Source organism: Eubalaena glacialis, chromosome 9 (genome assembly GCF_028564815.1).
Source record: "Eubalaena glacialis isolate mEubGla1 chromosome 9, mEubGla1.1.hap2.+ XY, whole genome shotgun sequence".
Lineage (NCBI taxonomy): Eukaryota > Metazoa > Chordata > Mammalia > Artiodactyla > Balaenidae > Eubalaena > Eubalaena glacialis.
Genome location: NC_083724.1, coordinates 116,362,945 through 116,388,297, shown reverse-complemented (window position 1 = coordinate 116,388,297; position 25,353 = coordinate 116,362,945). Strand labels below are relative to the sequence as shown.

Sequence of the window (25,353 nt, the reverse complement as noted above, 5' to 3'; positions counted from 1 at the left end):
CTACTTCTTCTTTGCTTTTGCTTTCCTTCCTTTGTTTGCTTTGTACAACTTAAGAGCTTCATCTTGGCCTGACTGGCCCATGATGGGGAGCGGGGAAGGGGTGGGAGCGTTGAGGTTTAGAGTCTTCTTCTGTAGTTTCAGGTCCAAAATATCAAAGGTTATCTGTATCTCATACTGCAGCAGCTCCTTCAGGCATTCAATCTGGATGTGAATGGCCTCGTTGATGAGATTTTCTAGCTCCTGAAAGAAACGGAATGTGGCTGGTGAACAGAGCCTGGGGAAGGCTCAGGCCGTCTGCAGACAGAGTCCTACCGCAGTTGCCACTTCTCAACACAGCCGCCTCCTTTCTCAGTGTGCTGGGACCTTCCATTCCCCCCCAGACCTACTCTCCATCTGTCTCCACCCCACTCTGTGCCCTGGGAGGCTGACTTTTAAGGTCTGCATCAACCAGCTCTCCTTGACCTTTGGCTGCTGGCTGAGTTCAGCCAATGGGAGACCCTGGCAGGAGATCTGAGGGTGGGGAGAGGATGAAGTCTCTCACCTTCCTGCCAGCCAGCTGGGGTTGGACATGGCCATGGTCCTCTACCTGCAGCTGTGGTTCCCTCCCTGTGGCCCTCTCCTACAGCTCTCTTTTTGCTTCTTCCCTCTTTCCTTCAGGCGTACTGTGGCAGTCACCCCATTTGAGTGTGTCATTTATTGTTCACACTTTTCTGGGCTCGGAGGCCAGCCCCATATCCCCTACTTTCTGGTTAAGTTCCAGTTTTTATTTTCTTTGGACCCTGCAGCATGGCATGCGGGATCTTAGGTCCCCGACCGGGGATTGAAACGGCACCCCCTGCAGTGGAAGCTCAGAGTCATAACTACTGGACCGCCAGGGAAGTCCCTGGTTAAGCTCCATTTGGATGCCAGCCCCCTTCCTTCCTCTTCTGCCCTCATCTCATTCTCACATCTCAAAGCTGCAGTTGCAGGCTTCATCGGAGGGGTCAGGGGAAATTGCTCAGAGAGTGGGTGTGTCCCCCAACTAGCCAGACTGGGGAAGAATGAAAACTCAGCCACCACGCGCCAGGTTAAACAGGAGACCCTGTCTGTTATCGCAATCAGGATCATGGCATCATAAAATCCTGGCGACAGGGACCGTGTAACTGTGTTTCTCCAAGTTCCCTGCCCAAGCAACCGATCAGTAGCGGAGAGGTCATGCTTGTCCTGGGAGTGTCAGGGGACATACCTTGAGTATCTGGTTACCTACAAGTCATTGTTTTGAGATCTCATATTTTAACTTAGAATCCCATGCAAAAGCTCACATTTGCCCTAGAAAAATAGTGTTCTTCCCCTAGGGCATCGGGGACGATTGGGCTCCAAGAAGATGCACTATGTTTCTCCTGCAGTGCTGAGCGTCCCCAGCTCAGGGGCACAGAGCGGAGGGGACTCTGGCCTTCAAGCTCCACCTGGCAGGGACCAGCAGCCACGCAAGGGAGGCCTGCAGGGGAGCTGGGGGGGGCAGGAGCAGGAGGGGAGGCGGCCCCTTCCACCCGCGGCCTCGCCCACGTATCTTGGAAGGTCCCTGGAAGGAGGTGGAGACAAGCCGTTGCTTGTGTTCTGTTGCGTCCCCGCTCAATGCATGAAGGGCAGCCGATGCGCTATTTACTGGGAAGACTTAAACTTAGGAGAGTATCATTAGTTCCATTGTATTCATTGTTGTTTAGAGATTTCCCCAATGTTTTATGCATCTTTAAAGGAATGCTTCCCAAAGCCACCCACTCTTTGGCTGACAATTCAGAACCAGAACGCTTTTGGAACACAGAGTCCCTGAGACTCCCCGTCCCCACCCCAGCTCAAACCTCCCCAACACACGCACACATATATACACACACGCACATACTTGTCTCTGTGTTCAAAAACAAGCAACAGTGATGCTATCAGTGCCTACATATAGTTAAAAAATGAATTTAGACTCGGCCAGGCCCTCAAGGAGTTGGCTGCCCTGGGACCAAGCTAGTCGCCATTTATTGAAGAGCTGGTCGTCAGGGACTCTGGCTCCTGGAGCCCCAGTGGGCCTTAAGACCTGCCAAGAGGGCAGCCAGTTTCCTAGCTCCACACACACCCCTGGGCCACTGGCTCCACCCCTCCCCCACCTCATCACATCACTGCCCTGAGCTGTCTGTCCCCTACGGCCCTTCCTTCATCCCCCCCGCCCCGCCCAGGCATCATCCATGGATGCTGGCTCTGCAGCAGACGAAGGGCACTGAGGAAATCTATGGTGGTTCGCAGCCTGGGGGCTCTTTTGGCAGAATCTGCAGTGGAAAGGACTTGGACTTTGGGGTCAGCCAGACCTCAGTCCAAATGTAAACTCTACCACAGGCTAGCTCGGGGACCTTGGGCCAGGCGATTAAAGTCTCCGAGCCTCAGTGGTCGCATCACTAAAATGGGGCCATGAATTATACATCTCAGGGATGTTTCATGCAACGTGCACGCAAAGCCTGTCCCCTTCTGCCCCCTCCTGGGTGTGTGGACCTATTGCGGACCTCAGGGTCCAGCCCGGACGTCCTCTTGGTGGGAAGGGACGTTGGTGGGGGGCAGGCGAGCCTCCTCCCGCCCCGAGGACCCCACCTCACCTCTCTCTTCAGGGCCTGGTGCTGCCACCCGGGCAGCTCCGGGAGCATCTCCTGCAACAGATGCTGCTGCTCTAGTTGCAGGGCCTCCTTCAGCTGCAGCACATAGGCCCGCATCTGCACCTCGGCCGCGCTGAGCCCCACCACCTGCTGCTGGTGCTTCCAGACGGCCTGGTCCTTGCCCGCAGCCAGCGGGAGGGGCTGGGGCGGCACACACACCTCCAGGTGAGTGACGGTCAGTTTGACGTCCTGGTCCTGGCCCAGGACGTACTGGTAGAGTTTGTAGTGGCGGATGAACGTGTTGTGGAAGTAGTCGCACTGGGCCAGCAGGTGGGTGGTGTTCAACTGCCCCTGGTAATCTCTGAGCTTGTTCCCCAGGATCGTCACAGCCTCAGTGATGGAGCAGCCTGTGGGCGCAGAGGGGCCGGGCATCGAGTGTAAATGGGGCTGAAGCTGCATTGACGGCTGATTGATACAGACTTGGACCCCAGCATCCACGTCCTACCAGCTATTCTATGTCACCCTTTATGAGGTCTTGAAAGCCATGGAGTGCATCATGTTTCCTCTTTTACCTGGGCTTCTGGGATGCTCAGAGGCAATTTTATGCAGTAGCTTACATTTATCCCATTTTTTCTGATACGGTTATCTCACACCTTACCTATATTTTGACACATAACTCTTGTTTTAAAGACTTATTTCAGCTGTGCTTTATGTTGTTTCCACTTCAGACCCTTTGGGAAGGAGATGAGGGTATAAAAAAGGATTCTGAATCGAGTGGAGCATGAGAGACATTGTATTGGCGACTTGGGTCACAGAGTTAGGCAAGTGTTGTTTAGACCGCGCAAAGATCAATCAGCTCTGAGGGTAGCACTGGGCAACACTCCTTGGAGGGTAAACCGCCTTCTCCCATGTCCTCCCTTTCACGCCTCTTGCTCACAAGCCCGTCAGAAGCCCGGGGTAGGGGTGTGGTTGGAGCTGGGGCAGGACTCTCTCCAGCATATGATTGCGTCTTAAGACAGGGATGGTTCATTAAAGGGTCGCGGCTAAATGAGGTGCGTGTCCTGCGAACAGACCGCAGGCAGGGAGAGGGCAGGACAAGGGACAGAGAATGACCCTGGCCGCAGTGCGAGGAGACCTGAGTCCTCACACGGATGCCATCCCCGGGGCGCACTGGGAACTCGGCCAAGTCTCTCCCGCCCCCTGACTCAGTGTCAGCTCTTCCGATCAGGAGCTTGGGCACAGGCTTTGGGGGAGTCCACAACCCCGTCTACTGAAGGCAGAGCCCAGGCGTTGCACGTGGGGAGCCTGGCTTTCCTCCCGGGGTGGAGGCCAGCCCGCCCGCAGATCCCTGTCCTCATCCCCCCCCGGGGGAGCCCCCCACGGGGCCCTGGTGGAGCCTCCCCGCCCCAGCCAGGGTGCCCCTTGCGCCTTCTCAAACCCTCCTCACTTGCCGCCGATTCTGTGTTCACTTTGTCCTCACTCTTGGCTCTGCGTGGGCCTGTTTCCCTTAACTCTCCCCTGAGTCCTGAGAGGGTAGAGGTATCAGGGTCTTAGAGAAATATTAGTACATGGAGCACTGCTCCGCCTTGAGCCTCGTTAGCAAGTGCTGGGAAGCGTCACTGGCATTTAGGCTTCAGTCTCCTGGGGGAGGGAAGGAGGGAGGCCTCTCCACCGTGCAGAACTAAAGGTTCGTGGGCTGTGCTTTCCCTTCCTTTCAAGGCAAATCAGCAGGCTCCGAGGCCCGAGACGGTGCTCTGTCTCAGGGTGGTGGAGGGGAGGGTGCTGGGCCCGGACGGCTGACACAGCTCTGTCCCTTCCCAGCTGTGACTCTTGGGCCTCCATTCCCTCACATGTAAAATGGGGGATAGTCAGGTTTACTTCATAGGATTGTTAGGGGGAACAAATGGGATGACGTGTCCAAGTGCCTTGCACAGAACCCACTACAAGGCAGTAATCAATGACTGCTGTAGGAAAAGAGGCACTTGTTTCTGTGCTGTGAGAAAAGTCTCTCCCGGCCACTTCTTTCCTTCTATCTTTTCATCTCTCCATTGGTCTGTTCATTCATCCATCCATCTCTCCATCTACCCATCCATTCACTCATCATCCATTCATCCATTTCTCCACCCAACCATCTCTCTATCCATCCATCCATCCATCCATTATCCATCTACCCATCCATCTCTCCATTCATCCATCTTTCCATCCATCCAACCATCCAGTCACTCATCATCCATTCATCCATCTCTCCATCCATCAACAATTAATTTGTCAAACGGTTATTGAGGGTCTATTACTTACTAGGCACCTATGCTAGGTTCTAGCAATATTATCACGTGTCTTATCAGACTTTGAGGCAACTCTTGCCCTCAAACTTCTCTCGGGAGAGATACACAAGCAAATGTTAATACACGTGTAAAGAGGAACAGAATCAGGTGACGAGGAGGGCTCAGTCGAGGATGGGGGCCTCCTGGAGGATATGATGCATGAGCGACATCTCAGAGGCTGAGTAGGACTGAGCCAGCAAAGACGGTGGGGGAGGCATGGCATGGGTACAGCATGAGCGAGATCAGAGGGGCAAGCAACCACATGGCACGGGGGGGGAACAAGACCGAGTTTGTTGTTGTTGGCACCTAAATGTAGAGGCAGAAAACGGCAAGCGTTGAGTGGAGAGGTGGGAGGAAAGCACACGGGAGGGCCTTGAGTGCTGTGTTCAGAAGCCAGGGCTTTGCACTGCAGGCAGCGCAGGGCTTGCCCAGGGAGACTCCGCTTACGTGGTGGCCTGTGGGCAGACCGCGGCCCAGTCCGGACTGGAGTGCCAGGCCAGCAGGCGTGGGCAGAAGGGGCAGATTTGAGTGGCAGGACTGATGGCCAGATGTGGAGGGGGATAGAGGCCTGCCCGACTCCCAGGCTCTTCCTGGGGACCCTTGGGGAGCAGGGGTGGGGGACACCAAGAGAATATGATAAGCGTGGGACATTTACCTCTGTCGTGACCCCTGTCCTCAGAGACCTTCCAGTCTGTGGAAGAGGAGACTGTTGAACAGATGACATCCGCTCTTTGTTCTCAGCCCCCAGCTCAGGGCTCTGTGCTCAGTAGGGGCCGATAGGTATCCAGTGAGCAAATGAACAATTTCTGACATGTGAAGTGTGATGAAGGAGCTGTTCATTTATCCCTTCAACAAATATTCATTAGGGGCCTTCCTTCCATGTGTCAAGAGCCCATTTATGGTCCAGGAAGGTGGTGAAAGGCTGAGGGGAAACACACAGATAGTATAACCCTGCTCAGGGCTACGTAGGGCTGGGCAGTTGCACAGTAGAAAGAAGTGACTTTCTCAGGGAAATCGGGGAGCAGTTCCCTGAGGAAGTGGTGAAGGAGCTGAGATGGGGAGTGTCAGAGGAGTTACTGGGCAAAGAGAGGTGGAAAAGAATGAAAGCAGGCAGGGGAAACAGCCTGTGCAAAGGCCCTGTGGTTGGATAAAGCTTGGCCCATTTGAGGAAATGAAAGGCTGGAGGTTGGGAGGTTGGCAGGCTAGAGAGCATTCGGTGGGTCCCACTGGTTCTCACAGGGGCCTCCCGGACCACTCCACCCCACACCACACCCTTATCAACTGGTTACCTTGCTGTATTAAGCAAAAGTTCAAAGTTAAATTTACTGAAAATAGTTTTTAAGAAATTAATTTTGTCCATTGTTTTGCCAGAAAAATAACAGTTTTGAATGACATTTTAAGATTTGATTGCATTGCTCTCATCATTATATATTTGTATAAATTCTTCTTTGCATATGTAATTTGACAATTTACGTACGTAAATAAGTCACATTAAAATTTACTCAGAAAGTATAGTTAAGTTCAACGTTGACAGCTTTTCAGTTTTTAATCTAACTTTAAAATGTTATTTAGTCATCTTTAACCTTGCATCGAATACAAAGAGTAAACTTTATATGTATAAAGCAGATATACATATAGTATATAATCAGGCATACAGAATACCTAGGATATTAAAATTTGATAGCAGTGGGCAGTTAGGGAAAAACATCTAAAATGGCTTCTCAAAAGGATCCAGCAATCCCACTTCTAAGTATATGCCCAAAGAAATGAAATCAGCATCTTGAAGAGATATCTGCACCCCCATGTTCATGGCATTATTTACAAGAACCAAGATATGGAAACAGCCTAAGTGTCTGCCATGTCTGTAGACGAATGAATGGTTAAAGAAATTGTGATACACACACACACACACACACACACAATGGAATACAATATTCAGCCTTAAAAAAAGAAGGAAATCCTGTCATTGGCAACAACATGGATGGACCTGAAGGAGATTATGCTGATTGAAATAAGCAAGACACAGAAAGATAAATACTGTGTGATTCTACTTGTATGTGGAATCTGAAAAAGTGGAACTCGTAGAAGCAGAGGGGCAGGTACAGGGATCCACACCTGGTTCAGAGTTTCTGGGAGGTAATTCTGAAGTCTGGGGGACTGGGCTGGGGGACAGACGGCTTGAGGTCTTCAGTCTGCAGAGGGCAAGCTGTGTAGGTCGCATGAGAGAGCTGGACTTCATCACAGAAGCTGGGCTTTTGAACCGGAATTCACAAAACGCAAGGACATCCAAGGAAGGGCTTCAGGACTGATCGGGACCCCGGAATTGCATCTAGACTTTTGCATGCACATGTTTTCCGGGGAGAGTGCACATTAGAAAGAATCATCAAATTCCTAAAGGAAAGGTTAAGAATCTCAGCTCAGAGCTGCGGACCACTCAGAGGCATTAAGCTGAGAAGCGAGACGTCAGGCAGGTATTTCCGTAGGATAGTAAGTGGAGGACAGTGGGGACGGCCAGTGAAGGTGTCCCAGAGGGCAGGCAGCAGTGTGAGGTCATCGGTTTCTGATAATCAAAGCTGGACTTGAGGCCTGTATGGAGGCATCTTTGTGTGAACTTGGTGAGGTGAACCATGGAAACTTCTCTGGGCTCTGAGGAACTGAATTTGCGGGAAGGCACCCTGCTCCTCTTCCCACCTGGCCAGGCAGCACGTGGGGCTGGGGTCACCTGCACCCTCCAGATATGGGCAGCCCCGGCTGCCTCGTTCGGCTAGGCCAGCCCTGGTCTTCTCCACTCAGCCCTGGCAGCCATGCACGGAGTCCAGGTTTGAATCAAGAAGTGCGTGAGCCCCGTCGCGCTAACACCCACAGGTATCCCAGCTGCCTGTCATCCTGGCAGATGCCCTCCTACGGGCTTGGCCATGGCCTCAGCCATAGAACACAAGTGTGGGCCTTGTCCCGGGTCAACAGGGAAGGACCCCTGGGCTGAATTCTAACTTTCAGCCCCAAGACACTCTTTGGACCAGTTCTGGTTTTCAGCAAAAATTGTCCCAAGCTGGCTCGAGAGACACACTTGGCCCCCAGACCACCTTCTGTTTGTCACGGGTGAAGCCCCTGATGACTCAGAAAGCCAAGGATTAAGTCTCAGGGAGAAGCCTCTGGCTTCGGGAGGACAGATCTGTCCTTGCAAGTTGCTCTTCAATTACAGGGAGTGGCCTTCATTTGCATTGGCTGCTAGGAACTTCCTGAAGACGGTCCCCAAGGGCCTGGAGGCCAGCACCTGCACCGAGCACAGCGGAGGGGAGGAGGAGAGCGCGGGGCCAGAGCGTGGGTGGAATAGCCCAGTTGCTCCAGAATCAGGGCAAAAAGGCACTGGGCCTGGACCGGGTGCTCTGGGCTCCCTCCCTCCCATCCCTCACGGGCTGGGTCTGGGGCTGGGCGAGGGCGAGCACAGGGGTGCATCCTGGGGGGTTGGGAAAGGAGATGAGGGGCTGTTCCTTCGGGGTGGGTGAGGGGGAGGATCCCGCTGCCACTGGTGCCCCGTGACAAACCAGTTTGTTTGCCCCTGCCTTGGTTGTGAGGGGAGGAACCCAGTGAGGCTGCAGTCTGGCCCGGCTTACCCTTCCCAATACCCGAGCACCTATCAGGGCAGCCCGGGATGGTGGGAAAGGAAAGCCCACCACTTCACCCTCCACTTCACCCCCATCCGGGGTCCTGAATGCTGCTCCCTGCCCCCCTTTCTGCTCTTGAAAAGGTTCTGCCAAACTCATCCACCCTTCGGCGCCGGTGCCAGCTCAGCAGAAAGGGTGTGTTTTCTTTGGGGGGGAGAGGACTCTTGTTCAGGGAGCTCCCTCTGTGGCCCGCACGCCCTGGGTCATCTCAGGCTCCGCCCAACTCCTCCCAGCAAGGTGAGCAGATGTAGCCACCATGCCCACTTTACCTGTGAGAGAAACTGAGGCTCCAAGAGGTCAAGGGATTTGCTGCAGGGCATACAGCTGGTGAGTGGCAGAGCCAGAATTCCAACCCCAGCCTGACCAGGCAAGGCCCCTTTCAGCATCCAGATCCAAGAGGCTTGGGCTTGCTTTGTAGACTCTGAAGATGGACACTGGAAGGGCCCCCCAACCCTCTCGGTGACAGTTTTCCAAAGGTTGTTTTGCAACAGGTGTTACGTGAAAATGCATGGCCTTGAACACATGTTGGATCCAGGCAAATTAAACAGATGTCCTTAATATGCTAATGAGCTCAGCAAAATATGCTAATAGGCTCAGCAAATGGCCAAAAAGGGTTGAGCCTATGCAATGTTTCTTAGATTTAGTTGAGGCAAATACAGACAGACCTTGGAGATATTTCGGGTTCAGTTGCAGACCACTGCAATGAAGCGAATATTGCAATAAAGCGAGTCACCCCAATTTTTTGGTTTCCCAGTGCGTATGAAAGTTATATTTACACTATACTGTAGTCTCTTACGTGTGCAATAGCCCTATGTCTAAAAAACAATGTGCATACCTTAATTAGCAAATATTTTATTTCTAAAAAATGCTAACCATCATCTGAACCTTCAGCGAGTTGTAATCTTTTTGCTGGTGGAGGGTCTTGCCTGGATGTTGACTGATCAGCCCTCTGACCACAGTACCAAGGATCTGGTCATATTGCACCTTGCCAGCCACGGGCTCTGTTTTCAGGCACCATTCACAGTCACGGGGAGGCCCCCACTGAGCCCAGGGCAGCCCCTGGCCTGAAGATGGCCTTGACGCTGGGGCCGTCCCTTAGAGCTTGGTGTGGTTTTAAGAGCACAGCCTGGGGATTCAGACAGCTGTGGGCTCACACTTGCTTCTGCTTCTTAATCACTTGCGCGAGTTATTTTGCCTCTCTGGGCATCAGTGTTCTCATCTGTGAAATGGAGGCAATAAAAACATCTACCTCGTAGGGTTAGATGTGGGCATATGTGACAGAGCTTTCCGAAGCGCCAGGTACACAGGGGCACTCAGTACATCACGTGGTTGTCATCACCGTCATCGTGAAGATTCTAGGCATGGCGTCCAGCTCCCGGGGGACTGTGAGGTATTCTGGGATAAATCTGGCTTTCCAGAGGAGCCCGCATGCTCCGAGGGCAATGCGTTCCTAGAGCTTGGTTTTCCCTCAATCCACTCCCTCCTAGGTCCTCACCTGGAAGCTCTCTCTACCTTGCTGGCGGTGGGTCATGGGATGCTGATGTGCTTTTTCTCCTGGCCACACTGGCTGCTGAGGTCAAAGGATGTCTGGGAGTTGGCTGTCCCCAGTTAGGGGGTTCAGAGGGTAGAGGAAGGGGCAACTCTTCTGGTGAGACCATGTACTGAGTCACCCAGTAGTTCATAGCTCTCCCCAACAACTCTGGAGCATTCTCTTCTCTCTCTCCCTGCTACTGTGAGCTCCTCGGTGGCAGGAACCTGCCCAAATGGACCAGATTTCCCAATTCCAGAGGATCTTTCCAAAAAACTCTGGACGTGTAGTTGTTGCCCAGTGTTCAGCTCTCAGAAAATAATAATACAACCAGCTTACCCTGGCATGCTACTTTACAGTTTTAAAGCATTTAATTATCCATCAATTTATTGAATTGGTCATAATCAACTTATAATAGAGGTAATTGCTGCCATTTAACAGATGAGGAAACTGACGCTTAGTGGACCTATGCAAAATCAGGACTCAAACCCAGATTCCCCAACTCCAAGGCGAGTATACCTCAGCTACTGAAGTATTTTTGAGGAGTGAACAGACGGTATAGAATATACAGAACTACAGTACTTCCACTAGGGCTTTTTAATCTTAATTTTATTTTTATTGTGGTAAAATATACACGACATAAAATTTACCATTTTTACCATTTTTAAGTGCACAGGTCAGTGGCATTAAGTCCATTTGCACTGTTGTGCAGCCATCACCACCATCCATCTCCAGGACTTTTTTCATCTTGCAAAACTGAAACTCTCTCCCCATTAAACACTAACTCCCCGTTTACCTTCTCCTCCCAGCCCCTGACAACTCTTGTTCTACATTGTCTCTACAAATATGATCACCCTAGGTACCTCATATAAATGGAATCACGCAGTATTTATCTTTTTGTGACTGGCTTCTTTCCTTCAGCAGAACGTCCTCAAGGTTCATCCATGTTGTAGCATGTGTCAGAATTTCCTTCCTTTTGAAGGCTGAATAATATTCCATTGTATGTACAGACCATGTTTTGGTTATCCATTCATCTGTTGATGGGTTGCTTCTACTGTTTGGCTATTGTGAGTAATGCTGCCATGAACAAGGGTGTACAAATATCTGTTCCAGTCCCCGCTTTCACTTTTTTCAGGTATATACCCAGAAGTGGAATTGCTGGATCATAGGGTAAGTGTATGTTTAATTTTTTGAGCAAGTACCCTGCTGTTTTCCCATTCACTAGGTTTTTTGTGTTTGTTTTAAAGATAAACCAATAGTCACATTAAAGGAAAAATCTACCCACACATTAAGATTTAGAAAGACTTTGTTGTCCTTTTAGAGATTTCCTCTCTGTTCACTTTCCTGGGACTCAAAGGGCAAACACAGGGTCGGGTATTTTAGAGACTGTCATGGGCTTTTGCCCAAGTTCTTCTCTTTGTCCATAGTGGTCCCCTGCCTTGTCTGCTTAGCAAATGCACCCCTCACCCCCATTCCTCAAGAAGTTGGCTAATGCTAAAGAGCTTTGGCAAGAAGGACTGCCAAAACTCTGGGGTCAGATGATCTCAAGGTTAATGCTGGTTTTGTTTTTTACTGTGTGACGATTTGCAAGTTACCTAACCTCTCTGAACCTCAGTTGCATCATCACGAAATGGGGACAGTAGTACCCACCCAACAGAGCTTGGTGTGAACATTAAATGAGATGATCCACGTGGAGGGCTTGTACGTCAGGACTGCTGAGTGGATGTCCGCTCTTCTCCACGCCCCGGCGCGGTGCTCTGGCAATGCTTGCTGGAGAATGGCTGAGTGAGTGGAGCAGGATTAAGCTGATTTGGGAGGGTTCGGAGGTCAGAACGGGAGCCATCAGGCGGAAGGCTCAAAAAGACAGATTTCAGTTCAGAAGCAGGAAGAAATTTCTAGAAGCAAGAGCTTTATCAGCGGAGGAGTGAGGAGGCATTTAGCTGGGGAGAGAAATCCTGAATAATGTGTGTGTGTGTGGTGGGAGGGGCCTTGGATCAGGTGACCTCTCGGGTCCTTTTGACTCTAAGAAGCCATGGTGATTTCCACTGAGCGGACAGTCCCCTGTAGCCACATCTAGGGCATCGTGGGTGCCCTCTGCAGCCATCTCAAGTTTGGTGAGGGGCCTCTGACTTTGGATTTCATCATCATCCTCATCGTCATCATCCCCGAGATGAAAATGACCACGTAATCCCACCGTCTCAGGGACAGGGCACTGTACTGAGACTAAAATTTGGCTACTTCTTACCCGTCCCTTGTCCCCTCTGCTGCTGGGGAACTCAGAGACCGACCAACACGTCCAGCCGACCGAGGAAGAACGTGGGAAGTTAGAGGGAGGGCAGGGAGTCATTCCAAGGGGCCAGAGGTCTGGTCCCCAGGGCACCAGTACCATCTACCCACACTCGGGCACATCCACGCAAGAACACATTAGCCGACGGGCACAGCTCCCTCTCTGGGCTGGGCTTACGCCACCCGCCACAACGGAGCCGTCCTGCTGGGCGCCAGGATCCCAGGCTCGTGCTGGGAGTAGCTCCAGGCAACCAAGTTAGGAGCCCAGTCCCCAGGTGTGCCGCCTGGCTTTCCAGGTGCTCAGCTCCCCCGCGTGCCAGCAGCCTCGTTCCACTCACCGCAGGGCTGGGGGCTCCTCAGGGTCTTACATGCCCTGTGCACAGATCCCTCAGGTTAAGATGGAAGGTCGCGTGGCCAGGGCTGGAGGCGGGAGGGCAGGGTAGGGGTGTGCTCTGCTGTCAGACAGACTTGGGTTCAAATCCTGACTCCACTTTGACCTGGGGCAAGCTAGTTAAACTCTCTGGGCCTCAGTTCCTTCATCTTTAAAATAATGCCCATGATGCAAGGTCGCAGTGGGGCTTACAGATGCTACATAGGGAAATGCCAGGATCTCTGTGCCCCCCTACGCAGCAGGGATAGATCCTTGGGGAAGGCTGGGGAAGGTTCCACGGCACGGTTTTGATTTCTGGCCGATTGACGGGCTTATTCTCACCTGGTGGGCTGTGACCCCGCTCGGTGTCAGGGGCTGTGTTAACACAGGGCCCCCCACTCCCCCTCGCCTCCGCCCAATTCATATGCTGAAATCCTAAGCCCCAGCCCCTCAGCATGTGACTGAACTTGGAGATAGCATCTTTACAGAGGGGATTAAGGTTAAATGAGGTCATGTGGGTGGCCCTAATCCAATATGACTGACGCGTTTATAAAAAGAGATTAGGACAAGACACAGAAGAAAGGCCATGTGAAGTACAGAATGAGGAGACAGCCATCCACAAGCCAAGGAGAGAGGCCTTGGAAGAGAGCAACCTTGCTCACACCTTAATCTTGGACTTCCCACCTCCAGAACGATGAGAAAACACATTTCTGTAGTTGAAACCACTCAGTCTGGGGAACTTGGTTATGGTAGCCTGAGCAAACGAATACGCTCAGGGAGGGATCTCTGGAATGAGAGCTGTACCTTTGCCCCAAGAGATGCTCTAAGATCTCAGTCAGCGGCTTCTGTGGAAACTTCCACTCTCCATCAGCAAAGTTGCCTCCAAAGGCCCCTCCTCCAGGTCTGGTCTGAGAGGCGTGGGGTTCGGGCTGCCCAGGAGAAAGCCGCTGGACAGGCAGCCTTTCCGGAAGATGGAAGGGCCCCTGCTCTCTGCGGGGCCGCTCCTGAATGGCTGGAGGTTCGCCAGCGTGGGCAGATGCTTGGGGGTTGGCGGGGTGGCCCCGGGCATGGCCGTGAGTGCGCTGGCAGGGAGAGGTTGTGCAGGGAGCTTGGGGGAGTCATTGCCTCCCTTCAGCCCCGGGCTGTCGGGGCCAGCTGGGGTGGCTGCCTTCCATCCTACAGCTGCCTGGATGACATTTCCGGGAGAATCAGGAGCGGTCGTGGGTAGGAATGCAGATGCCAGTGCCGTGACGCACTTCACCGGACACTCGCCTGGCCGCCTCGTGCCTCCACCGGCCGGTCATTGAGGCCCACTTCCTCCCAGACTCAGGATTTGGGGGCCAGGCCAGCAGGAAAGGGGTTCTTCCTAGCCCAGATGTCCAGGTGGAGCACCAGAGAGAAGCCAGTGCCTGCCAGATGTCGATGACAAGAAACAGAAGCTGCAAAGTGGCTGAAGTGATGGTGGGCAGGTGGTCACAGGCCCCGGGGGAGCATCTGCGCTGGCTCGGGTGCCTCCAGCCTTGAGTGAAGCCTGAGGCGGGGGAAGGCTGCTCCCCACCGCCTTCTCCTGCTGCAATGTGCCCGTCGGAGATAAGAGTCATGGGGCTTCCCCGGGCACCCTGAATCTCTGCAGCTCCCCGAGGTCCCCAGATGCCCCAGCATCTCTCTCCTCTCCTCTCCGGGACCCGAGGCAGGGTATGCAAGATCTGCCGCTTCCTGTGATTTCCTCCCACCGGGATGGAGCTGGCAGCCTTCTGTCCCTCTGTGTCCAGACTGGTGACTTCACCCTGGGCCCCAAGGACGCAGCAGGATGGGATCTGCCCGGGGCTTCCCGGAGGCTGGCAGAGGAGGTGCCGACTAAAGGACTGAGACCAGAACGTTCTGGTGAGCCATTTGCCAGCACGGAATCAGCTTATGCTTTTGAATAATGGGCCACGCTTTCCCTCCCAGTTCTGAGACTCGATTGGGCCGGGAGATAAGACGAGCTGGCGGCCGTCCTGGCAGAGCTCTGAATCATTGTTGTGCAAACATGACCCTCCTTAAAGGCTGTCTGCCAACTTTGTTACCTAGTATGCAAACAGAACTCAACTATCACTAGCCCTAGATTAACCACCCCCCCCAAAAAAAAAATTCATCCCTGGAGAAGCTACCTTCCAAGAAGAGGGACAGCCCACTGTGGACTTTAGCCGAAACAGAAGCTGGAAGGTGAGCTGGCCGGCCAGTGTGACCCCCGGCTGTCTGCATCCCACGGCCCACGACCTGTGATGGGTGGGATGTGCCTGGGGGAAGGGGCAGGCGGGACACGAGATGAGAAGAACCAGAGCTCATCTGGGATCTGACCTTCCTGCCCCTGACGGCCGGGGTCCCCTAACAGGGGGAATGAAGAGACACCATCTCCTCATGCTGGTGGGCACTGGCCCCTCCTCACCAGTGTGCCCGAGGGCGGGGCAGCTGCATTAGGGGCCAGTCTGGACCTCCATTCTACAGGCCCATGACTTGAAGCCATCTGCAGTCCTGCCTGCAGGGGGAGGGAGAGACGAGAAACGGCCCAGACAGCAAGACCCCGGGGGGCGGCGTGCAGCAGCCTCTGGTGCTGGACCACCAGCCTCTGCTGTGCGGCCTGCCTCACCTCCATGCCTGGTGGGAGCTAACCTTTGCCGAGCATTTCCTACATGCCTCCCACTCTATTACACTCTGCAGGCCCTGTCTCTTTAGTTTTTCCAACCGCCCTGTGAGTTGGAACTATCATGGCCCTATTTCAGAGGTAAGGAGCGGAAGGCACAGAGAGGTAAAGTACTGCTCTCAAGGTTGCACAGCAATGTGTTGGAGGCAGACTTGAATCCAGGTCTACTGACTGCAGAGTTTGGTGCCTGATTGCTCGCGTATGCGGCCTTTAGCCTGGCCCAGCCTGGGCCTCGAGCTGATGCACGGTGAGGAGGAGCGTCTGGGGGAGAAAGGAGGTGCCCGCTGAAATTCCACCCCCGCCTCTGAGGATTGATGCGCTTGTTCACGCTCTTGTGAGTGGGAGGCAGTGTGGGCGTGGCTCTGCGGGGCGACGTCGGGCCAGTCTGGCCGCTTCCTACAGCAGCAGGCGTCATCCTGATGGCACCGTGGCGGGGCCTGAGGTGCGTGGGCCTAGCTCAGGAGGCCGGGTTCTCGGGTGGCTCTCCCCTGCTGCACCCACACTCTGCACCCTCCAAGCCCAGAGTCAGCTGGAGTCGGCACTCACAGCGGATCCGTTAGCCGGGGGTGGAGCCGGGACCGTCTTATCTGCCTCTTTTCTTGCAGCCCCACTTCGGGGACGAGTCTGCAGTTTGCTTTACCTCCAGGCCCCCTGCTCCCTGCCCGTTGTCCTGCCCCGCTCCCTGCGACGCATCTGAGGAAAAAGGGCCTCGGGACCATCTCTGCTGCTCTTGAGAAGGGGCTGAGGTGACTCCTGGACGTTTGGAGGCTGATGTGAAGCAGGATCTGCACAAAGCACGGCCAGCCACACCTGATCGATCAGGCCACCTCGGAATCACATCACCCCCCCTCGCATCTCCGGGTCTTTGTCCCTGTGGTCCCTCCTGAAACTAAGGGCCAGTCCTCACTGAGCGCTGACTAGGCACCAAGCGCTGTGCTGTGGGCTTCATCGTCATAACTTCAGTCCTATGAAGTGGGCGCTCTTGTTTTTCTCCTTCTCTCGATGTGTAATTAGAGGCTCGGAGGTGGTGTGGCTGCCCAGGACCTCATGTCCTGCGAGGGACTGAACTAGGATTTGAGTCTTCTCTCCAGGTTTGGAGGCTCCAGATGGATGCTATCTTCAGCGAGTCCAATTTCAGGCATTGGGAGCCCACCCAAGAGCTTCTTCCTACTTGATGTTTGTACCAGCCATGTTTCACAAATTTGGAGCTGGTTTAAAAGTAAGGGGAAAATCTTGTAAGCTGGATGTCCCAGGATCAAGAGTTAAAAGATGCCAGAAGGGGAATTCCCTGGTGGTCCGCTGGTTAAGATTCTGTGCTCTCACTGCCAAGGGCTCGGGTTCAATTCCTGGTTGGGGAACTAAGATCTCACAAGCCAACAATGGGCCAACACTGACAAGACGGAATCAGTGGGGATGATTGTAAAGTCCTGCATGTGCATTCAACATTGCCATGTGCAAGGGCAGGATTGGGAAAATGGCTAGGGATGGGGCACTGCCTGCCCAATATGATTGTGACGTTGATGCTGTTGAAGAAAATATACCCATGGGCTATATGAATAGGAGCATCTCACCAGGACAAGGGTGATGATAAAATCCCGGATCACTTCATTGAACAAATCGCAGGTGGTATTGTGTTGGATCTGGATGCCATATTTTAAGAATGATATTGACAAACACAAGGATGCCCAGGGAAGGGCAGAAAGAGAGGGGGGACGGGGTGGGGAGGTGGGGTGGAGGGGTCTATGGAAATGATGCAGTGTTAAGAATGACAAAGACAGGAAATAGTCCAGGGGAAGATTCTGAGCAAGGGAGGTTGCCCAGTGTCTTCAATCAAAAGCTAATGTGCTTTGGGCCTTCTCTCACCTTCCGAGATGGCCCACACTCTGTCTCTGGAGTGTGTTTCTCTGTGAATAAACCTTCTTTCTCTTTAAAAAAAAAATGATAAAAGGCACTTGGGGATGTCCAGTCGACATGTGAAGATATAATGGTCAGAGTATATGAAGCCCATTCAGTATCTGCAGGGCCAGCCCACTGCTTCTAGAGGACAGACTTTGGGCATGTGCGTAGAAGGTGCGGAAGACGGGTGTAACTAGATATAAGGAGGAATTCCTAATAATGAGAGTGGTTGTATAAAGGAATGAATTGCCTCAGAAAGAGGGAGCTCCTCATCGCTTGGAGTGCCAGCAAAGGCTGGGAAAACCTCGCTGGCTGGTTGAGAGGTGTCCCTGCAGTAAAGGGAATTAAGTTTTCTAATCACCAAGTCTCCTAGCAACTCTAAGGTTTAAGTCTACCAGGCATAGATAGACTGTACTGGTAAGGTATGTGATAGCCAGAAATACTGAAAGCGCCAGTGCAATCTAATCTCCTCAGTTTGAAGTTGGGTTTGCATCATCATCAACTGTTTTTCAAGGGCTCAGCCTGTGGAAGGCTCTGATGGAAACTTGAAAGAGTCCGAGTTCCCACCTGCTTGGGGCTGACATTCTTCTCCTGCTCGTCAGTGTTTGTTCTGGCCACGAGCCACTGCAGAGCTCAAACAACAGGGCTGAACGCTGGTACCCAGGCGTTGCTGTGAGCAGTGGGGAGCGGGACCCGGAGGGATGCCAAGAAGGCCCCGAGGGGGCAGGGGGTGTCTGGGGTGGGATGAAATTTCCCAAGGATCTCTGAAACCAGCCCATGAGCATTGCCATGTCTTGCTTAAGCCTTCAGGCTGGGACCACTGGGTTGGAACGCTGGCCTGGAGGAGAGAAATGGAAGGGCACCCGGGCAGCTCAAGAAATAAAAAAAGGCTGATGCAAGTGCACATAATATGTGTGGTAGGAACACTGAGTGGCTTGAAGCAGAGGAGTGATGGGATTTTATTTGTGTCTGAAAAAAATCATGATGCAGTTTGGTGAATGGGTGCAGAAATACAAGATGTGAAAGCAGTGGACTGGTTAAGAGATGGTGGTGGGTTAGAAAGGGTGGTGGATGAGGAGGTGGTGAAAAGTGGGGAGAATGGACGTTCGGGTGCTGCTGATAGGACAGGTGGGTGAGCTCTGGGTGCATCTGGGACAAGGCATTGTGAGTCCTGTTTGCTTGGCAGCTGTTTACTATCTTGGTCAGAAGGCCAGTGGAGGACCTCAAATTACAGATTACAAAACTTTCATACTAAAAAAATTTTTCAAAATAAAGAAAAGTTTCCCCAAAAGTACATAAGGCAGTGTGATATTGGCAAAACAATAGACAAATAGACCAATGGAGCAGAATAGAGCCCAGAAATAGACCCGTGCAAGTATAGGTGACTGATCTTTGACAAAGGAGCGAAGGCAGTACAGTGGCGTAAAGACAATCTTCAACAAATGGTGCTGGAGCAAGTGGACATCCACATGTAAACAAACAACAACAAAAGAATTGACACAGACCTTACACCCTTCATAATCATTCACTCAAAACGGATCACAGATCTAAATGTAAAATACAAAACTATTAAACTTCTAGAAGATAACAGGAGGAAATCTAGATGACCTTGGGTCTGGCAATGACTTTTCATATACAACACCCAAAGCATGATACATGAAAGAAGAATTGATAATCTGGACTTCATGAAAATTAAGAAGTTCCACTCGGGAAAAGACAGTGTCAAGAGAATGAGAAGACAAGCCACAGACTGGGAGAAAATACTTGCAAAAGACACACCTAATCAAGGACTCTTATGCAAAATATACAAAGAACACTTAAAATTCGACAATAAGAAAAAAACCTGACTGAAAAAAAGGGGAAAAATCTTAACAGACATCTCACAGAAGAAGATATACAGATGGCAAATAAGCTTATGAAAAGAAGCTTCACATCATATGTCACCAGAGAAATGTAAAGTAAAACAATGAGAGACCACAACATGCCTATTGGAATGGCCAGAATCCAGAACACTGACAACACCAAAACCTGGCAAGGACGTACAGCAACAGGAACTCTCATTCATGGCTGGTGGGGGTGCAAAATGGTGCAGCCACGTGGGAAGACAGTTTGGTGCTTTCTTACAAAACTAAACATACTCTTACCATATGATCCAGCAATTACCCTCCTTGCTATTTACCTAAGGAGTTGAAAACTTACGTCCACACAAAAACTTACAGATATTTCTTGCAGCTTTATTCATAAGTGCCAAAAGTTGGAAGTAACCAAGATATCCTTCAGTAGATGAATGGATACATGAACTGTGATATATCTAGACAATGGAATATTATTCAGCCCTTATATCCAGACATTGGAATATTATTCAGCCCTTAAAAGAAAGTAGCTATCAAGCCTTGTAAAGACATGTAGGAAACTAAAATGCATATTACTTGTGAAAGAAGTCAGTCTGAAAAGGCTACAGACTGTATGATTCCAACTATATGACATCCTGGAAAGGCAATACTACAGAGACAGTAGAAAGATCTACTTTCTGCTCATTGAGGGGGAGGGAAGGATGAAGAGGTGGAACACAGAGAATTTCTAGGGTAGTGAAACCATTCTGTATATTTTAATGGTGGATACACACCATGATACATTTGTCAAAACCCTTAGAATGCATAACACCACGCAGGAACCTTAATGTAGACTATGGACTTTGAGTGATAATCGTGTATCAGCGTAGGTTCACGGACTGTAACAGATGCACCCACTCTGTGGAGGGGGATGTTGACGACGGGGGAGGCTGTGAGTGTGTGGAGACAGGGTTTCTGTGAGAAATCTCTGTACCTTCTGCTCTAGTTTGCTGTGAACTTAAAACTGCCATAAAAAATAAAATCTGTTAAAAAAACAGTACAGCCTGAAACCATAAAACTCCTAGAAGAAAACAGTGAAATCTCCTTGACGTTGATCTTAACAATGATTTTTGGGGGGGTATGACACCAAAAGTAAAGGCAACAAAAGCAAAAATCAACAGGTGGGACTACATCAAATTAAAGCTTCTGCACAGCAAAAGAAATGATCAACAAAATTAAAAGGCATCTTACAGAATGTGAAGAAATATTTGCGAACCATATGTCTGATAAGGGGTTAGTATCCAAAATATGTCAAGAACTCATACAACTCAGCAGCAAACACCCGAAGAGTAAAATATTAAAAATAAAATAATAAAAATGGGGAAAGTATCTGAATACGCATTTTCCCATAGAAGACATACAGATGGCCAGCAGGTACATGAAAAGGTGCTCGACATCACTAATCGTAAGGGAATGCAAATCAAAACCACAATGAGATCTCACTTCATACCTATTAGAATGGTTATCCTCAAAAAAACAAGAGATAACAAGTCCTGGAGAGGATGTGGGAAAAAGGGCGTCCTTGTGCACTGTTGGTGGGAATGTAAATTGATACAGCCACTATGGAGAACAGTATGGAGGTTCCTTAAAAACTAAAAGTAGAACTACCACATGATACAGCAAACCCACTTCTGGGTATATATTCAAAGGAAATGAAATCACTCTTGAAGAGATATCTGACCCCCATGTTCATTGCAGCATTATTCACAATAGCCAAGGTATGGAAACAACCCATGGATCCATTGACAGACGAATGGATAAAGAAAATGTGAATATATACTGTATATGTGTGTGTATATATATATGTATATGTGTGTACACACACACAGGAATATTATTCAGCCATAAAGGAAGGAAATCCTACCATTTGTGACAACATGATGAACTTTGAGGGCATTATGGTATGGGAGAAAAGTCAGAGAAAGACAACTATTGTATGATCTCACTTATATGTGGAATCTAAAAAAACTGAACTCATGGAAATAGAGAAGAGATAGGTGGTTGCCAGAAGCATGGGTTGGGATGTGGGCAAAATGGGTGAAGGTGGCCAAAGGTACGAACTTCCAGTTATAAGATAATTAAGTCCTGGGGATATGATGTACAGCATGGTGATTATAATTAACAATTCCGTATTGTATATTTGAAAGTTGCCAAGAGAGTAGGCCTTAAAAGTTCTCATCACAAGAAAAAAAATTGTAAGTAGGTGAGGTGATGCTCGTTAAACTTATTGTGGTAATTATTTCGCAATATATTCATATATCAAGTCATGTTGCATACCTTAAACTTATACAGTATTGTGTGTCAATTATATCTCAGTGAAGCTAGAAAAAAATAGTACAAAGAAAAATTTCCCAAACTACTTAAAGAATAAGTGATCCACCTAATGCCCCACCCTCCAGGATCCTTTTGTGTGCATTTCCTGACATGAGCACACTCATAACCACAACCACCAGAATCCGGCATGCACTCTCGACACATCACTAGTGCACAATCCCCAGACCCGACCCAAGTTTCTCCAGCTGTCCCAATAACATTCTTTACAGCGAAAGGACCCAAATTGGGACCACCTCTTGTGTTTAGCGGCCACGTCGCCTCAGTGTCTTTCAGTTTGGAACAGTTCCTCTATCTTTCCTTGGTTCTCAAGACCTTAATGCTTTGAAGCTTACAGGAGAGGGACTTTGTGCAGTGCCCCTAATTGGGAGTGTTTTGTTTTTTTTTTTACGACATCATGTTCTGAGTCTTTGCTAGAACCATCACAGAAGGAGGCTGGCTAATTCTTTTGCATCCCGTCAAGCAGCAGAGTATTCTGTGTCCTCTTACGGATGGATCATTTGATTAAGGAGGTGTCTGCCAGGCTACCTCACTGTAAAAGCGTTCTTTTCCCCTTTGCAGTCAGTGAGGTTGTTGTGGGGAGGTTCTTGGGAAGTGAGTGAATATCCCGTTTCCCATCAAGCATTCACCCACTGGTTTTAGCACCTCCTGACGATTCTTGGCTGAGTATTACTATGATGGTGGCCACGGATTTGCTTAATGGATGAATCGGCATCTCAGAGCCTAAGGGGTGGACAGATGTGACCACATCCCCTTGTGCCATGGATCACGGGGAGAGATGCTTACCCTCTTCTCCTGAAGCCCAACGCAGGGTAGGGGTGGGAGAGCTGCTCCCTCCATAACCTGACTGTGGTTCCCCCATCCCTGCCAGCAAGCTGACGCCTGTAGAGGATTCCCTCAAGACACTCAGCAGAGCAAAAACTGATGCTGGGAACAATTTGCAGTCTCTCAGGAGTACAGTGAAAAGTCAATGAAGGGCTTGAAGCAGAATAGTGACACATTTATGTTAAGCAGAAACAAAACAAAAATTCTAAATTATGGTCCCTCCTTCTCTCTTTTCTAAAACAAAAATTAACTTCCCTCTGAGCCTGCTCTCAACTAGCTGCCCCAGAGGTATGGGTCTAATGATGAAGTTTATACTAGAGTGTAAATGACTGACTGAAAAGCAGACACCCCTGGCTGCTTTGTGAACAGCTTGGCGTGGTGCAAGAGTTTCCACCAGGGAGATCAGGGATAAGACTCAGCAAGGACATTCTGTTTGCTCCACTTTCCAGAAAATCTGGACAGGGACCCTCTTTGTGAGCATACGAGGAGGCTAAATGCCAGGGAAAAAAAGGAAGGGGCTCCAGCCTTCTCGGAGAGCTCCTGGGGTTGTGTGCCCTCCCCAAGCCTCACTGACTCCTGCCCTGGATGCCCCGTACCTTTGGTTTCCTTGAGCAGCTCTTCTGTGAACTTGACCACCTGGGCCACCTCTACCCAGGGGAAGCCTTTGCCCACAGCGAAGATGATACTTTCATAGAGGGCGTCCAGCAGAATGCTTCTGCGGGAGTCTCTGAGCTCGTCAAACTCTTCCCAGTTCAGCAGTCTCCGTAGGTGCTCCCGACCTTCTGGTTTCTGCAGGGCATGATATATGAGGGGTGGAGGATGAGACTGAGGAATCAGGATGCCATCGTCACTGGGCAGAACACTACTGGGGGCCCAGCATAGGCTCCCCAGCATCCTGAAGAGTGACCCAGAATGGGGGTATGCTTGGGCAGGGTTCATCTTTCATTTCTGGTCAGGTTTCCCTCACCTTTCTAGCACTGCTCCTTCCTCTGGGTGTTCTCATGCTAGCTGCTGCAGTTCCAGGTTTCTACACCTCCAGCAGGCCTCAAGTCCTGAATTATTATGATCCTTGCTTCCCCTTCCCTCAAACAAAATTTGACATTCCTCTGAGACGACTCCCAACTAACTGCTCCAGAGATGACGATCCGATCATGAAATTCATACTAAAGTGTAAATGACTGGCCAAGAAGAGGTTTGGAGATGCAATGCTTTAGCAGAGAAATGTGTCTTTCTTGGCGAAGCTAGGCGATAGAGACTGGTCAGGGTACCTCTTATTCCCCTCTATAGGTTAGGATTCATTTTACTTGAGAGTTCGCCTGGCCCTTCCAGAAAGGTTCTTAGAGATCACCAACACATGTAGGAGAATCAAGTGCCTTTCAAGGAAGGGGTAAGAAAAGGTGTGGCATGAAGTGGGCAACCACCAAACATAGGAGCTCCCCTGGGGTGAGGGGAGGGAGAACTGATGGAAGACGGTGCCCGAGTAAGGCCCAGAGCCTTGTCTCAGCCCCTGGTCACTCCTCTCCCCTCCCCTGCAGCCCTTTTAGATCCCTAGGTTGGCACCTGATGGGACAGCTGGCTGGAAGATCCAGGGAAGGTGGTGAAATCACAGGTCCCGGGCCGGGGGCTTCCCCAACAGTTTGAGGCTGCCGGTCAGAGGCTGCCGGTCAGAGGCTGACCTGTGCACATAGCTGGCCTGGGGTCTTCTTGCCTGAGGTCTGCAGCAGAGCCCAGGCACCCCTCTGTGGACAGCTCGGAGGCCCGGGCCCTGCAGGCTGGATTCTCTTCACTCCGCAGGTGCCCACCTTGCTCATGTCTTCTGGCCTCAGAAATGGTTCTGAGAAACCATCAAAATCTGCCCCCTTCTTTGCCCTAGAGACACAGACCCCACCCTCTACCACACACACAATCACACACACACTCCCTCCACACGTTGGCGTACAATCCCAGAGGGCTCACAGGGCCCTGGGGCTCCTGGTGAAGGTGGCACCCCTGTGACCAGCCCCTGGGGCCTCCCGGGCCCTCCTTGGAGTGCGGGTGGGCACAGTGCCTCCATGCCCACCTCCTCTGTCCCTCCACGAGGGCTCTGCTGCATCAGGGACTGTCACTGCAGGCCCGGAAAATAGCCCCAAGCTCCAAGGGCTGGGAAGACTTTGGCCTGGCATCCCCCGTGCACACACCCGTGGCGGGCGGGCCTCAGAGCTGGCGTGCTGGGATGGGAGAGCTGTCCAGGGGTCCCTCGGAGGACACACCTCACTCTTAGAGCAATCTGAGCACACTTCCTTTGAAAAGGCACGTGTTCTCTTCACCTGAAATTGGAAGACTTTTTTCACTCCCTGGGGTGTCAGGAGTGCCATGGCCTCTACATCCAGTTGCTAGGAGACCTAGCCAGGACTGACTCAGAGCTTCAGGAATGCTGGGCCGAGGGTGCCTGCATTGTGAGGTCACGAAGACCCACTTTGAGGTGGCTCTCCCAGGCTCCTTCCTCTGGCCCCTGCTCTCCAGCTGGCTCTGGGTCTCAGCTCTCCACACCTGCTCAGCGACCTGGAACCCTTTCCTATCTCCAGCCTCCCCCTCACAAACTGTTCTCCTTCAGGCAGTGAGCCTTCTCAGGCTTTCCTGTACACACACACACACACACACACACACACACACACACACACACAAACGGTCCCCCATGCTCCACACCTTACCAACCCAAGTCCCACCCCTCTCCTTCTAACCCAAGCCCCGCTTCTCTGCTTCCTCCCACAGTAGGGATCTGTCTCTGTGGAAAGACTGGCCTCCTTTTGCCAGCCTCACCTCCTCACCGACTCCTCATCCCACCAGGATCTGGTTTCCACCCACTTCTGCACTGGCCAGTGGCATCACGACTTCCTGCTGCATGCATCCCTGTTTTGTGCTGGGTGCAGAAAACAGCTCTGGGGGGTGTCCCCGTGCAGTGGCC

At 51.2% G+C, this 25,353-nt stretch overlaps 1 protein-coding gene across 1 annotated transcript; it reads right to left on the bottom strand.

Annotated features, from left to right (window-relative positions):
• Positions 1-24,784, bottom strand: C9H8orf74 (chromosome 9 C8orf74 homolog). Its single transcript, XM_061199256.1, has 4 exons — positions 24,716-24,784; positions 23,006-23,198; positions 2,613-3,016; positions 1-240 (listed from the first exon to the last, which is right to left on the bottom strand). Exons 1-4 carry the CDS (start codon positions 24,761-24,763, stop codon positions 1-3), a joined length of 885 nt encoding a protein of 294 aa, XP_061055239.1. The 5' UTR covers positions 24,764-24,784.
• Between the last annotated feature and the right edge of the window lie 569 nt (positions 24,785-25,353).

What these genes read in the sequence shown, in the direction of transcription:
- C9H8orf74 (XM_061199256.1), bottom strand. Translation starts at nt 24,763, where the DNA reads ATGGCACTCCTGACACCCCAGGGAGTGAAAAAAGTCTTCCAATTTCAG. An exon ending in GCTGCTCAAGGAAACCAAAG is followed by an intron (nt 3,017 to 23,005) that starts GTACGGGGCATC and finishes CTGCGCCCACAG; the next exon opens with GCTGCTCCATCACTGAGGCT. An exon ending in ACCAGGCCCTGAAGAGAGAG is followed by an intron (nt 241 to 2,612) that starts GTGAGGTGGGGT and finishes CGTTTCTTTCAG; the next exon opens with GAGCTAGAAAATCTCATCAA.